Here is a 13,702-nt window from a genome sequence, read left to right as displayed (position 1 = left end):
ATATAATTAGTTTTTTGCAGAGTACCCTGTGGCTTTAAAAAGAAAACAGCTGCACAACTGTGTACCACATCACTGCTGCAAAAGTACTGCACAGCCATGTATCCTTGTCTCTGAACAGCAATTTAAAAATATGAATGGCTGTCCATTTTCTAAATTATACATGCACGAATCAAAATCAAGTGTCATTTCAGTGAGCATTGCCATAGCAGTTTTGCAGTACCAACAATAGCAGAATTATGCTCAGTCCCATTGCTTTTACCCGCTTTGCATTCATCACCCTCGTTGTCATCCTCAAGGTGTTCAGATGCTGTGAGGAAATCTTCTTCTATTGAGGACACGGAGCAGTTTGTGTCATCCTCTGGCTTTAAGACACGAGTTTCTATCTGCAGGTGCCTCTCCTGAACGAGCTCAAGTCCAATCAGAAACTTGTTTATTTCAAAAATGATGCAGCTTGGGCTGTTTCTCCTGTCCCCCCTCGCACACTGAACCAAGCAGACATCTGCCAGCCAAGGACACTAGAGGGGAAAAGAATCTCAGACAGTTATTTAATTAAAAAATAAAACTTATTTTAAGCTTCCCTCTCTATAAATATCTCGAGAATGTTCTGTTGCAAAGATGCAATATGATTTGTCACTTAAATGTTAGTAACACAGTGTGCAGTTACATATATTCCAAAATAAGACTTCTCGGACTGACAGCTTTTGTTATACAAGTGCTTTAGTAGAGAACCCAGCTGTATCACAGGGGATACTTGGCAATTTTGTTGAAATTGCCAAGTTGTTTGTTTTCAATCAACTTGTTTTAATGACAGAGACTTATTTGCAGTTAGCCATCTGACATGCTGTTATTAATGGCCTCGCACCACCCGGCATTACCTGTGTCTTGAAGGGATTGTTTGTGGGCATGAATTCCCTTTCAGGATAATTTCCCTTGCAATGCTTGTTTGAAGGCAGCCCTGTAAATGCTGGCTGACGAGATTAAGAACAGGTCACCTTTAGTGTTCCTACAGACTGTTTTAAAATAGTGTTTTATTTTGTTGCTTTGCTGCTCTTCCTCTCATTCCTTCTTTGTCCAAAGCCCCATTATTTCAGGCCTATATAACCTCCCACTGGAAACAGGGCTCCAGTGCACAATGTGATGAGCCTTTATATAAAACTGTCTTACCCAGAGAAGCTGTACAATTAAGCTGAAAGTTGGACAGAAACGGAGAGAAAGGAACTCTTGTTATCCTCCTTTTATTGATACTAAAAGCTGTTGGACATTTATACAACAACAGAGCTAAGTCGATATCTCTGCATGGGACCACGCCTGTTGTATGGATGTACTCTGAAGCAAAGCCAAGCTTTTGCAGCATGTGATCCTGTGCTTTTAGCTCCAGGCCCCCAGGAAGGAACCAGCTTGGGTAGAACCAACTTTGGATTGAGGCAGTGAATTTTAAGCTGGGCAAAAGATGCCTTGAACCCACTGGGCATTTGCACAGTATCTACCATAATGTAACCTCATTCTGGACCTTTTGTCTTTGAGTGTGAATGCAAAGCAAATATCTAGTAATAAAGAGAGTAGAATGAGTGCTACGCTGGATTAGCATGTTTATTAGCCTGCTCTTCCTTTCCACCTAAAAAATGTGTCTGAACAGAAAACCAGATAAATTAGTGTGTTAAAAGAAAAACAGAAAAGATAGATTAGATAGCTGCTATGAAACAGTTGCTGAATCAGACGTGAGCATACTGTATTGTGAAAAATGTAATAAAAACCAGATGCAGCCTTAGATCAAACATTCCCCTGCTGTTTCTCCAGGCCACAGTTTGCAGGGTTATACTTGTGAAAAGGGCTGAGGGGTGAGCAGCATAAAAATCCTTGCAGGAAAACTCTGCCAGTCACCTTACAAATGAAATTCTCTGAAAGCCAAACAAAAGTGTGATGGTGGCATATCTGGCCAATAAATCTCATCCAGTCTCAATGCAAAGCTTTACTTGTCTTACAAGACAAAAATTTAGGTTAGTTCCCTCTATGAGAGGGCTGCCAGTGTCACTGGATTTGGAGACGGGGATGACTTGGGTGCTTGTGTTACCTTGTTTGAGCCTCAAAACACCCTTGTGCATATTGCAGTAGCTTGCCCCTGGGCTGTGGGGTTGGGAGCTCCAGTGCTCCCACCACAGCCTTGTGCTCATTTTTTTAAACCTTTTTAAATTCAGCCATTAGTCACAAATGGCAAGAAAGTTCAATAACTAGGTAATTTCTCTCTTTAATGATCAGCTTATTGGTATAACATAAAATTCAATGATCTTTGCAATATAGCTGTTACAGGGTCTGCTTCAGGAAGACTTTTGTACGCAAGTTAATTTCAGTGAAAAGAAGTTTTCTGCTTCTTTTTTTCTGCAGCAGACAAACCTGGCAATACCTGTTTGGTTGTTTTTTTTTTTTTAAGTTTGCTGGGACAGTTTTGTACTCCAGGATAATTCTGCAGTTTTAATGAGTTTGAGAGGTGATTCTGCCCCTCTACTGAGGTGATTCTGCTGCTTTACTCCATGCTGGTGAGATCCCACCTGGAGTACTGTGTCCAGCTCTGGGGTTGCCAGCACAGGAAGCACATTGACCTGTTGGATCAAGTCCAGAGAAGGCCACCAAGATGATTAGAGGGATGAAACACCTCTCCTATGAGGAAAGGCTGGGAGAGTTGAGCTTGTTCAGCCTGGAAAACAGAAGGCTTTAGGGTGACATGATTGAGGGCTTCCAGTACCTGAAGGGAGCCTACAAGAAAGATAGAGAGGGACTATTTACAGGAGCATGTAGTGACAGGACAAAGGGGAACGGCTTCAAACTAAAGAGAATAGGTTTAGATTAGGTATAAGGAAAAATTTTTTTACTTTGAGGGTAGTGAGACACTTGAACAGATTGCCCAGAGAAATCATAAATGTCCCATCCCTGGAATTGTTCAAGACCAGGCTGAATGGGGCTCTGAGCAACCTGGTCTAGTGGAAGGAGTCCCTGCCCATGGCAGGGGGTTTGGAATGAGATGGTCTTTAAAGTCCCTTCCAAGCCAAACCATTCTATGATTCTAGTCTATGAAGTTGTTCCCCTTTCATGAATGGCCCAATTATATCAGAATCAGGCCCAAAAATACTGACATATTTTTCACTCTTTCTTTACACATACATGAACGGGTATAAAGGATGACAAAAATGGAAAGGAAGAAAATAGCTCTAATTACAACAAGGAGTTAAGCTTCTGGAACTTGTGTATTAAAATGTCTTTAAGCAAATGTTATCATTTCCTTCCTTTCTCTATGTGGTGCCACTAAGAGGAATTCTTGGCTTTCAGATCACAGATAGGGAATGTTTAATTGGCAGTAATGGGAGCGAAGGAGTTAGCACGAGAACCTCGCCTCTAGCTCCTTTGAATGTTAAATTTTAATTAATGCATTAATTACTTTTTAAGTTGACAGAAGCTAAATGAGGTGTCATCTCTGATACGGTTAACGTCACTTGGTATTTTCACATTGATCACATTCAGGCTTACAGTAGCCTCTAGGATCTTCAAGTCCTATCATCAGCCCTTTTCCGAGGTGTGCGCGTGGGAGAAGATGCATTGGGAACAAAAGTGGGAAGTGGCAAGACTTCACTTGAAAGGGAGTCTGTAGCAGCTGTGCCCTGGCCTAGCTCTGTGCACAGAAGAAATGTTACATCTTTCCTTTCCCCTCTGTGCTGCCTTTCTGATTCCTGCTACTCTTGGAATCTGGCCATATGAATCTCATCTTTGCCACCAATGCCTGCCTTCCCTGAAGGATCAACTGCTAATGTGGCTCAAACCATTATCAGCTGCAACCCAGACACCCTCAGGATCTAGAGGGAATAGCAGGATCTCTTGCCTATCTGTGTAAATGGTGTGTGTGTGTCCCTGCCCACCACACACTTAAATCTGTCTAACACAAGTCTGTTGGTTTTTTATGTTTGCAAACTCCCACTCATCTCGAACTGCTGTGAGGTCTTTGCTTTTGGGTTCATTTTTCCCGTATTCCAAATTCCATCCTTCACAGGTGTGATGTGATCTTAAAGATGAGTTTGATTCCTACCTGGGGAACCTCATAATCGGCCTGAAGGTTTCCTGATGCCAATCCACTCAGCAGGACTATTTCATTTTCCTTTGGTGGCTGTACGTTCATCGAACTGATGAGTTTGGGGAGGTTTGGTGAGACGCTGATCAACTTCTGTAGTATGAAAGATAGATTTTACTCTCAGGTAATGAAATCTGAGTTGCACAGTTATATTCAGAAATATTAAAATGAAATACCACTTATATGTATCCCTTTAGAAAGCTTACTTGAAAGTAATACTTCAACTAGATTAAGAATAGAACTGGCAGCATTAAAATGCACATTCTTTCTTTTGAGACACCAGACATTATAAACTTCTGCAGAAGCATCCAGCAGGACAATCTGCCATCCCTGACATTGTCATGTGATAAATGGCTTGACTGGATTTGTGAATCTAAATGCTTCCTATTACAAGTGAGTTCCTGAGAGACTGAAACACTGTCTCTGTCTCTGTTATGGTCTGAAACAGAAAAGCTTTGTTAGGTGTGGTAATGAGACCAGGGCAAATCTTCCTGTTTTCCTCCAGGCTTCTGACTAGCAAGGAAGGAAAAGTTAGCTGGAAATTGCTGACTGAATTGACACAATGCTAAACATGGAACAACAGAAATATTGAAGGGACAGATGAAATATACCTTTCTTTGCTGTTCCACTGGGCACCTTTGTGACCTTTCATTTGTAATGACACAGTCACTTCCCACGTGTTACATATTTGCTAAAGGTAAAAGCAGTAACAGTCACAGCATCAGTGATGCTACTTAACACAGGAGATTTGTACTGCCATACTGCTGGGAGCCAGTCCCCAGCCCGTGTAGGGGACATCTGTGCTCCTTTGTGTACAAAGTCCAGGACAAAAGGACAGTGCCTGAGAGTGCAGTTCCCTCTGCCAGGGATCTCTGTGTGCTTGCTCTTAGAACACAAAATCAAGGCTGGCCCCTTACAGAGGGAGTAGAGTAAATACCACCTCCATTTTCGGCACTAACAGAGCCCATGTGTTAGTGCACAACACATGGCAAAGCCAGTCAGGGAATGCAGATCTTGGGCACCCAGCCATAGGCTTTGCTTCACTTCTTCCTTTTCATCTTCAAAATATTAAGCTTGCAGTACCGCTATTTTTCCTCGGAGTGAATTAGACATAATAAAACTTTCTGGCTTAGAAAAGCTAAATCAATATTAGAGAACAGTTCACTTTTCAGCAGACTGAATCACATGAGACTAAGTACTTTTATTTGACATAACTAAATTCAGTCCTTCAATTCAGTTTGACGTTTTACTGTTGCACAAAAAAGTTCTCATCCTTTTTTTTTTTTTTTCCAAATTATAACCTTTCTGTTATCACACACATTTCCCTACATATCTCTATTTTTCTACTGCCTAAATTGCCACATTTTATCAGATTTCCTAGGTAGGAAATGATGGCATTTTATATACCTTCTATTTCAGTTCTTTACCTTTTGTTCAGAATTAAAAAAAAAAAAAGTCTGAAAACCTGATTATTTTACGCTAAACCCCCCTCAATTTAACCCACTCCAAGGTTCTGTGGGTAATGCAAAATCCTAACAGTACCTCTTAGTAAATAAAGTAACTGTTAGAAAATGGTTAAATATTTCATATGAACAACAGTTAGGCTAACATCTTCAAAATTCTTCTAAGAAATGCTTTCATGACACCAGTGTGTTTTATAAAATTCCACCCCACTCAGTGGTAATTTACACAAACTGCTTATTATACACAAAAAACGTGATGAGAGAGTTTCCTCTTGGAGAAGAATGAAAAAGCACCTCGTGCTAGCAGGGAATATTCATTACCTACATTGAAAACTAAAAAAGAAAAAGAGTATCGTTTTCCAGTCAGGGCGAATAAATGTGTTTGCACATAAATGCACCAGAAACTGCCCTTCTAGAATACAGCCAGACATTGGGGTGTCTCTGTTACCAGTGCCCTCATACAGGAGAGGAATGTCTGCTGTGGGCACGGTGGGTGCAGTGCTTTGGGGAGCTGCCCAGGCTCTGCTGCCACGTCAGAGCTTCAGGGTGGTGAACACAGCCCTGCTCTGAGGCTGGTAGATAAAAAACATGCAGCTACCTCCAGAGGGGTTTTGTGCTTGCAAAGGAGTCATCAAACCTCCAGGCATTGTAAAGGGTGGCTGCACAAAGCTTTTACAGATATCTAGTTCTAAGACTGAGGGAGAAACTTGTGGTATTTCCTCATGACCTGCTACAGCTTTTGTTCCTCAACAAACACTGTAAACAACAATAAAACCTCTGCTTAATAGGAAACAACTAGTGCTTCTAGGGATTCAGTAAAGTAAACCCTCTCAAGCTGTTCTGCACAGTTAACCTGCTGATTCAACAGAAAAGTCATTTTGCTGCAAGATCCTGTATTTATTTTTGATGTCCGAATTTTCACAGATCCAGGATGCAGAAAACAGCATAGAAAAACTGGTCCTGCTAGCAAATGACTTGCAGTAGGCATCAAGGTCCCAGCACTGGTTGTTCTCCTATGAGCTAAAAGTGGTTTCAGCAAACTAACTGTAATGCTTTTATCAAGGAATTCTCTTGGTACTGTCAGGAGACCCTACCTTTGTTCACTCACTACATATTGCTGTGTCTATCATAGGCACCAAGCCAGGATGATGGAAATGAACTGATAAAGGCAGATGTCAGCACAAAACTGACACTAGGCCATATCTTTAAAATGTGACTTCAACAGTTTTAAGGTTTCTTTTGGAACAGCATGTATCTTAAATAGCATATCATGATGAAATTTGTCTTAGTGTTTGTAAAATAACTGATCTTTTTTATTATTTTTTTAAAATCCCTTTTTTTTCTACCCTCAGAACCTTCTGTTAAACAGATAAAAAATACCTTTAGTTCTGTCTTATTTAGACCCCTCCTAAAGACCACATAATCATACTATCTGGAGTTTGAGTAAGACTGCTGAGCTGAACAAGACCTAAATGAGTAAAAGATTTTTCAAAGGCTTTTAGGCAGTAGGACAGACAGACACCAGAAACTCTTTTTATGCAGTATTATGACAATTTAAAAAATTGGATGTATGACATATCCATGTTCACTTCTCTGATAAAACCATGGCCGAGCAAGAAATCTATTCATAAAACTGTTGTGATTTCACAGACTGAATCAATCCATTATGTACTTCTGGGATGGGAGTAAGAAAAGTTATATAACATGGTCCAATGTTGAGACAGTTTCAGAATCCTCATGCATTGCTCTCTGTAAGCATTAAAAATCCAGGGCTGGCTTTGATTTGTTCATAGAATTTTGATCTCTGTTTGTACTGGAGAGTTCTGGCACACCTGACTAGATCCACTGTGCGTGTTTTTAAGACCTAAACAGTTACCTGTTTCACTTGCTCATCGCTGCAATCATCTCTGTTGGCATCTAAATTCACAAAACAAACCTGTAATAAGAGAGAAAAAGAAACAGTAGCTTATGAAATTGTATTAGAGTGGCAGCAACCCTTTGAAAGTCAGTATACGTTCCTTTTCTAGCCTTGTTGCTGAATATATGAAGCCTTTTCCTAGTACAAGAAAGGCTGAAAGCTTAGCAAAGAGAACTTTCTTGATATCAAGAAAGGAGAAAAAAAGGAATAAGAGTCATGGCTATATCTGCTCTGACAATCAGCTTGCCTGATGAACGAGCGAGTGTTGCCAATAAACTGTAATACAGAGGATATTAGAAAAGGTAGAGGAAAAGTTAAAAATGCATTTGACCATATATCAGATAAATTCTTCATGTCTTTTTCAATGGCTTCTTCTTCTTTTCAGGCACTTGTTGCTAAATGTTTCATAAGTACAGTTGTGAGTTGCTTTTCGAGTTTTCTTGCACACCACATAAATATTGGAGTATTTTTCCAAATTTTCCGGAATTTCTAAGTTTAAAGAAGTTTAAAACCTTATGAAAATATATTTTTTAACCCTTATTCATAAGCCAATATGCAACTAGAAGTGTTCAGCAGTGCTAATCAGGTACTACCATAGATTGCAGAACTGCCTAGTAAGTACATGATTTACCAGAAAGTACTACTTTTAATGACAAATTTTTCTACCCCTTCTTTGATCATTATGAGTTTCAGAGACCATTAAATGTTCTGAAGACTGTTAAAATATGCTGCCTGGAGGGCTGTTTTCTAATCAGAAAATCCCTCCTCCAGCTCTACTTCTGAATTAGAAGCAGGGACTCAAAAGCTAGGCTCTGAAGTTTGAGAGAGTTTGGTGTTGTTGTCTTGATTTAAAGCAAAACCTAACACAAATTCAAGGCTCAGCTAAAGCCAACACCCGATTCCAAAATTTAATTCCAGATTCAGAATTTAACTGAAAAGAGCTGAGCGATTTCTGTGTTTTGTTTCTTTCCCAGCAAAGACTCAATGCTTCTTATCCTAATTCTATGTAAATATCCCCTAGAAAATAAAAATGCTCTACATTATCCTTTTCACAAACATTCTTGTGTTAGGCATCTGAACTCCTGTGGTGTGTCTGCTTTTACCCCAAGACAACCCTGATTTCAGTTTATATATGCACATACCATATGTACAGATTATGACCATCTGCAGTAACAGCCAGCACAGCAGATGGAAAGATCCAGCCAGTACTCCCATTGTACACCAAAAAAATCCCACTTAAAAAGAAAGCTTTTTGCCCTTTTAAACAGTTTAATGGCATCTTTATGTGAACTTACAAATGTAATTTCCAACCCTTTTATAATTTAGCAAAAATATTTCTATGCCTGATAATGACAACAATCAGGATATGCCACTGTCATCTGGTGAACTTTTAAGAAATAGTTATAAAAATGTCTAAGCTGTAAAATATAAAGATACCCTCTAGCAACATAATGTGGTAGTTATGTAATGTCTTAAACATGTTGCAGTTTAATTATACAGACAAAAATTTTTCTTACTTTCCACAGGGTTTTCACATGTAGGCATTTCACATATCAGCAATAGTTGTTAAAAATCATTAGAAAATTACACTCTTGACTCGTACATGGACTTGCCCATAACCAGGGCATGTGGTTATGAGTCTGCAGGTGCATGGAGGTGTGTTTGCTTAGGGACCATTAATTTGGGAACCAGGGTGGGAGTGCTGGAAGGTGCAGGACCAGTTTTGAGTCCTCTCAGGCATGTTCACCCCCATGCTGAAGGTAGGGCTGTTCCTCAGGACCTTTGTTTCCAAGCTCCCACACCAGAGTCATGAGGTCTAGTTCTGTACTGGATTTGGGGTGAAAGCTTTGGGGAAAAGCTGCACAGCAGCAGTCGGGTCTGTGGGGACATTCCGGCCAACACTTGATTCTCTGATAAGCCTTGTTTTGTCCTTTGCTACCTGCCTGTTGGTACAATGGTACCTGTCTGCTGTGCCATACACTGGCACTCCTGCCAGTGACACCGACCACCATCCTAAAGACACAGCCCTTCTGAGCAGCCAAAACAATCATCTTTGGTTCATGTGGCATGGATGGCATAGAACTCACTAATGCCTCAGTAGAAGAAATCTCAATATGAGCAGGAATATGTTGTATTTAAAGTCACATTCTCTTTCTTTCCTTTATTTCTTTATTTTCAGAACCAAACGAACTTCTGTCATAAAACTTACAGCAGTTCTGAATCCAGTTACCAAACACACGTGTCAAATTCCCATTGACTTTATTACGCCGCCAATGCAATCTTTTAGTGTTTTCTTGTTCTCTGGATTTCATAGTTTTAATTATAGGCAATTTTTCAGCAAAAATAGTTTTCCAATGGTGAAAGACACTGAAGAACTCATTTTTCTGTTTTGCTGTTTGCTTTGAGCAGGAGGCAGGACTAGATGGATACTGTAACCATAAATTAACTCTACAGTTCCCTCCTGGCACGCTCTACACTACTACTTTTGGTTCAGCTTTCCAAGTGTAGAAATCCCATTTGCTCAAGTGAAAAAAATACTGTTCTTGTGGTGAACATGTATCACTGCACTCAAAACTAGAGTCTCAATAGTGGCACAAAGCAGTATGTTACATGTCCATTAACTATTTAATACACAGTATTTCATACACTGTAAATAGCAACTCTTGCACTATGCAGGTTTTTGTACATGAATAGCACAAACTGGTGTCTGACCCCCAAGCCTCCTTTTCCTTCTTAAACTCTCCAAGCATTTCTATTATGACAGTACCAGGCAGGTTACCATCACTAATTTGCTGAGCTATCATCTTGAAAAAGTCTTTACTTTCCAGGATCATATAAAAAGCAAACAGAGAAAATGTTGTTTTTTCTTTTCTTTTTCTTCCCTATTTTTGCCTGATAATTTCTGTGACTGGTAAAAGGTATATGGAGAAAATTCTCTAGGTCTAGTAGATCTAGTAGATTTCAAGTCCTGAAATCTACTCAAGCTGGTGAAGAAACTATGCAGACACCTCCCTTCTTAAGAGAACTATATATTAAGAAATTTTTTTTATATTACAGTATATATATGGTATATATACTGTACATATGGTATATTTTACTTGCTAAAAGCTAACAGTCTTCTCACTTAGGAAGAGTAAAGCAATTTCACTTTACAGAGTACCAACACTGCCAAACAGCTGAATGACAAGCAAAGAAATATATGATTGTCTATATTTTCCTTATTGCTTTCACTTCAGCTTGTATTAACCAAGGTTGGTATTACTGGCATTTTAATGTTCCTTAGATAAAAGAGTACACCGATGGTAAGAAAGAAACACTGTCTCAGAGACATAATGTTAACAGCAGTAATTTTTTTCAAAAGTGTGTATTTTTCTGAAGTGTCTATTCTAGGGTGAAGTCTTTCTGCTCTGTACTATTCCCCCCAGACAAGACTCCTGTCTTCTGTTTGTTTTAGGAAGTGCTGATGCTTCTCTCTGTTGTCTGTGTCAATGTCTGACAGCAGGGAAAGGCTTTTCCTTTGTCCTGTGAAATATCTTATGGCTTTTGGTGAAATTAAAGCAAGCCCTAGCTTGTGGGCTTTTTATCAAACGAGTATTTCTTTTAATTAAGAAGAAAATATGTTTGTTTTTCAATCCTCTTCTGTACCTAAATACTAACTCAGCAGAGATGTCTGAAGGCTGGGCTCACCCTGCCCCAGCAGTAGCAGCTTTAGAGAACAGAAACAGCTTTGGGATGCTCAGTCCCTTTTCTCCTGTGAAGCCTGAGTTCCTCCAGCTTCCCCTTAGGGAAGAGACTGAACTGAAAATCCACTCTGTTCCTCCCTCTCACTGGGATAGTATCTGTCCCTTGCACCTTACTGATATAGTTGCTCTAGTAAGTGAAATGAGAGCCACAGTCCTGTGTTCTGTTGTGAAGGGATATGGTCAACATTTGCTTAAAGTGCTGCAAGAGGTGGGCTTTTTCTCCCCCCTATAAAATCAAATACATCTACATTATATACCACCCTCCCCCCAAAGTTTCAATATCTATTTTAAAAGAAAGGAATTTAAACTGAAGAGACAAGAGTAAAAAATTAGAACTATATACAGATGGCTTGTGCAACCTTAATTTTACCTCACATGCCCACATTTATACAACGCAGGAATAGTGAACAGGAAGCCTGCAAAAAGGGGCAAAACTATGAAGAGTCATAGCCCTGTGTATCTGCCATTTTCTAACATTTGACTTTGCAACTTAAAGGATACTCTTAAAGGTGTTTTCTGTGTTTCTAATCCGTGAGTTGCTGGATTACAGCCACACAGTTAAAGACAGTATCAAAATGGTGGCAGGACTATATCCAGGTTACACAAATCACTTCATCCCTGTCACCGCACCACTGTATCCATCCAGATGATCCTCAGCTTTGCCCTAGTGTCACTAGCAGGTTGGGTTTGGTGCCATATACCTCATCATAGGCTAAACTTATATGTTTGAGTGTGCAGGGGAATTGTGCAGAACTCTCCCTGTTCTATGCTGTCCTGGTTGGCATGTCAGCATGTAAATGCTGTCTGGAAACTGAGTTTATAGAGTCTTTATGTCCAAGGTATGTGCTGTTTTGCTTCTCCCATCCTCTCTTGTCACATCTCCAAGTCAACTTTAGACATGCCAGGTGCCAATTCAGAGAGTCCAGGAGAGAGTTAAAGGGAAAAACTGTTTTGGGACTGCACTGTAATCTGCCCATAAAACTCATGTTTAATTTCCTACAAACAGAAATGAAAAAGGTAATTAGCTCCAGGAGAGACGTCAGGAGAAAGTAATTCTGAGCAGGCAGTTCCTGGGTGCCAGGTTAAAACAGTCTAAATGCCTAAGCCTGAGGACATGAGGAATACAACTGTGTGACATAAGAAGGTGAGGGACTGCTGAGCCCAGGACTGAAGGCAGTTTTAGATACACAACCAACCAAAGTGCTGAAAGGAGTGCAGACCTCAAGGGCAGAGAACTGCAGTGACTGTGGCTCCACAGCAGGAAAGCCAAGTTCAAACTGTGCTGCTCCTGGTGCTTCAAGCTTTCCCCGATGCACTCAGTAGTTATTTTGTTCCCTTTAAATGTTGCCATCTGTTGCTGACCAGAGTCAGTGGCAGGAAGGCAGCTCTATGTCAGGGCTGTGTCCTCTCTGTCCTGGTTTGGGTGATACAGGGATGAAGCTCTCCCAATATCACTTTTAAATTAGCATGCATCTGACTGTGCTTTGTTTTCATCTTGCCTTGCTCCTTGTGCCCACTGTGAGTGACATGCATCTTACACTCATGCAGTGATGTTCTGATTATTTAGCATTATCCTATGAAATACTAAAGGCTTGGCATTTTCCTTCCATGTTGTTTCCCCTCCACATTTTGGGCAGGTATTGTTTGTTCTCAGGGCGTGTATTGTTTCTTATACACTACTCTAAACACTTTATCCCTTTTTTAAACGTAGAACTATGCAGATACAGTTTGTGAAGAGGGTGATCGAATTTTACATCAACTGTAATTGCTATGACAGTTGTTTTAAGGACTTAATGGAATCTCTGACCTCAATAATTTCTGCTGTTAGCAATAACTCTGTGATAGGATGGCAGTTTTGGAATTCTGAGCCTATTTTCATCCTGATTTCATCTGTGCAAAAGTAGAAAAACAATACAGTTGCTCTAAAGTTTTATTAGACCTGAGTCTCCTGGGTTTAGAAATATAGCTTAGATGCCCACAATTTCCCCACAGCACAGTAACAGAATATAGCTGCTCCAAGGCATCTTTCACTGGAGTGGTGACTATTTCATAGAACGCACAGTTGCATGACGGGCTCCCTTAGGAGCTGAAGTCAGCAAAAGCCCTGGGAAAAATAGTTTTACTCTGTGTTTCTGAGCCAAAGCAAACTGTAATCCACAGAAAAAATATCAAAGGGGTGGCAATGTGCCAGATTTGGCCCAGAAATTTGCTGTGAGCTTTGTCTCTTTGAAAATGACCAGAAACGCTCACATATTTTTGACTTATATTAGAATAGCATAAAATGCCTTTTCCAGGAGATTCTAGCAATACAGCCAGGCTGCATGACAAGAGCATTTGTGTTGATGGTTAACAAAACGCTGATCTGCAAAACTCCCCAACAGAACCTTGTATTTATTTTCACTTGACTTATTTATGCTAATGTGATGGCTAAATACAAAAGTCTTGACTTCCTGTAATATAGATA

At 40.0% G+C, this 13,702-nt stretch overlaps 1 protein-coding gene across 1 annotated transcript in view; it reads right to left on the bottom strand.

Moving 5' to 3' along the window:
- Positions 1 to 13,702, bottom strand: part of SPHKAP (SPHK1 interactor, AKAP domain containing) — a 68,552-nt gene that overhangs the window by 15,712 nt on the left and 39,138 nt on the right. The window contains exons 4-6 of the mRNA XM_018075030.2: positions 7,454 to 7,513; positions 4,073 to 4,207; positions 260 to 515 (exon numbers count right to left, since the gene is read on the bottom strand). Of these exons, the coding sequence (XP_017930519.2) occupies positions 260 to 515; positions 4,073 to 4,207; positions 7,454 to 7,513 (451 nt within the window). The remainder of the gene's footprint in view (positions 1 to 259; positions 516 to 4,072; positions 4,208 to 7,453; positions 7,514 to 13,702) is intronic.

The sequence above is a fragment of the Manacus vitellinus genome, unplaced genomic scaffold (assembly GCF_001715985.3).
Source record: "Manacus vitellinus isolate BGI_N305 unplaced genomic scaffold, ASM171598v3 scaffold_29_pilon, whole genome shotgun sequence".
In the NCBI taxonomy this organism is placed as follows: Eukaryota; Metazoa; Chordata; class Aves; order Passeriformes; family Pipridae; genus Manacus; species Manacus vitellinus.
This window is presented reverse-complemented; position numbering and strand designations above follow the sequence as displayed.